Source organism: Austrofundulus limnaeus, unplaced genomic scaffold (assembly GCF_001266775.1).
Source record: "Austrofundulus limnaeus strain Quisiro unplaced genomic scaffold, Austrofundulus_limnaeus-1.0 Scaffold876, whole genome shotgun sequence".
Classification (NCBI taxonomy): Eukaryota; Metazoa; Chordata; class Actinopteri; order Cyprinodontiformes; family Rivulidae; genus Austrofundulus; species Austrofundulus limnaeus.
Window position 1 is genome coordinate 121,331 of NW_013953278.1, and position 1,364 is coordinate 122,694.

The 1,364-nt window shown below is 43.7% G+C and overlaps 1 protein-coding gene across 1 annotated transcript in view; it reads right to left on the reverse strand.

Moving 5' to 3' along the window:
• The window catches only part of tyw1 (tRNA-yW synthesizing protein 1 homolog (S. cerevisiae)), a gene marked incomplete in the record, with an annotated part of 43,161 nt that overhangs the window by 34,156 nt on the left and 7,641 nt on the right, over window positions 1–1,364 (reverse strand). Inside the window, 2 exon segments of the mRNA XM_014029260.1 lie at window positions 371–430; window positions 1,034–1,156. Of these exon segments, the coding sequence (XP_013884714.1) occupies window positions 371–430; window positions 1,034–1,156 (183 nt within the window).

Genomic DNA, 1,364 nt, shown 5'->3' on the forward strand with positions numbered 1-1,364 from the left:
CATTTACCCAGAATGCTTTGTGTGCAAATAAAATGGCTCTGTCCGTGTAATATATTTTTAAAAATTTACAAAACTAAACGTCTTTATTTTACAGTTAAAATAAATGTTTATCAAATAAAGTCTAATGTTACAACTAATCAGGGATCCCTTTGATTTAAGTGGAAACAACTGTGTTACAGTTTTCATTTATTCAGAAGAAGAGCAGTCGCGCACCGCTAACCCCCGTCCAGTCCTGGTTTATGGTCAATGCTGGCTTTACAGCATAAAACACTTATTTTAGGACATTCTTCAAAGCTCTCACGAGCCACTTAACATACTGTGGTGGGCCACATTTGGCACGCGGGCCTTGGGTTTGAYTTGTGCCACACACCTTACCAGCTGGTGGCAGTTCTGCTCCATTAAGCTGTTTGCCAGCCACCAGCAGAAGAGCCTGTAAAGATACACAACAACGGGAAAAAACAAAGCCGAGTCGAGCCGTGCTGCAGATCTAAACTTGCATCATAGGCCAGGCACGAACTTTAACTAAGATTTCTGACAGATTATATATAAAACAAATCYAAAATGAAAGTGTGTCGAAGATTAGAAAATGTTGGGAAATGTGTGTGAATCACAACGTTTGAAGGTTGTAACAAAGTTGCAGCAGAGCAGCAGGTTTTTTCTGCGTTCTGAATCAAMGCGTCAGTAATCTGAAGGGAAACGAAGCGTTTCATTCACTGCAGAATATAAACGAGGACTGGTAACAACTCTCACATCTCCTGCTCTTCTCTTCTCGACTCGCTCGCTCCTCACAGATCTGTGAAGTGGGCGTCGTAGATATTACGCACGCTCGTCCGCCGGGGTCTGAAGTCTATCAACCCATCTGCTTTTCTTCCTTCAGTCATGACAGTTTTTACTCAGAAAGCCTCCAGATCTTAACCCGTACATCCAAAAACATACGGACTAAAGCAGTGAGGAGCTTTAAACTTCACCGACACCATCAGTCCACAGYTAACAGCTAAAAATGATCCAGTCATCGTAACGTCATCAGTCTGACCTTCGCCTTCTTGACGCTGCTCATGATGTCGCCCAGATCCTCCACATCCACCACCGAACCAGATTTCCTCTCATCCACAGAGCCAGGCTCGTCTTCATCGCTGCTCGTGTCAATCAAATCCACCTGAGAAGAACATAAAACGCACAAAATCTGGTGTCAGAATGGAAAGAAAGTCAGAGATGCAGGAAAAAGACGAGGATAAAACATTTAAACACTGATGTATGGAGCACCGACACTGTCATAAATTAAAGCAAGGCTGGCAAACATTAAAGCAAGGGTGGGCAATCCTGGTCCTCGAGGGCCGCAGCCCTACATGTTTTACATGTTTCCC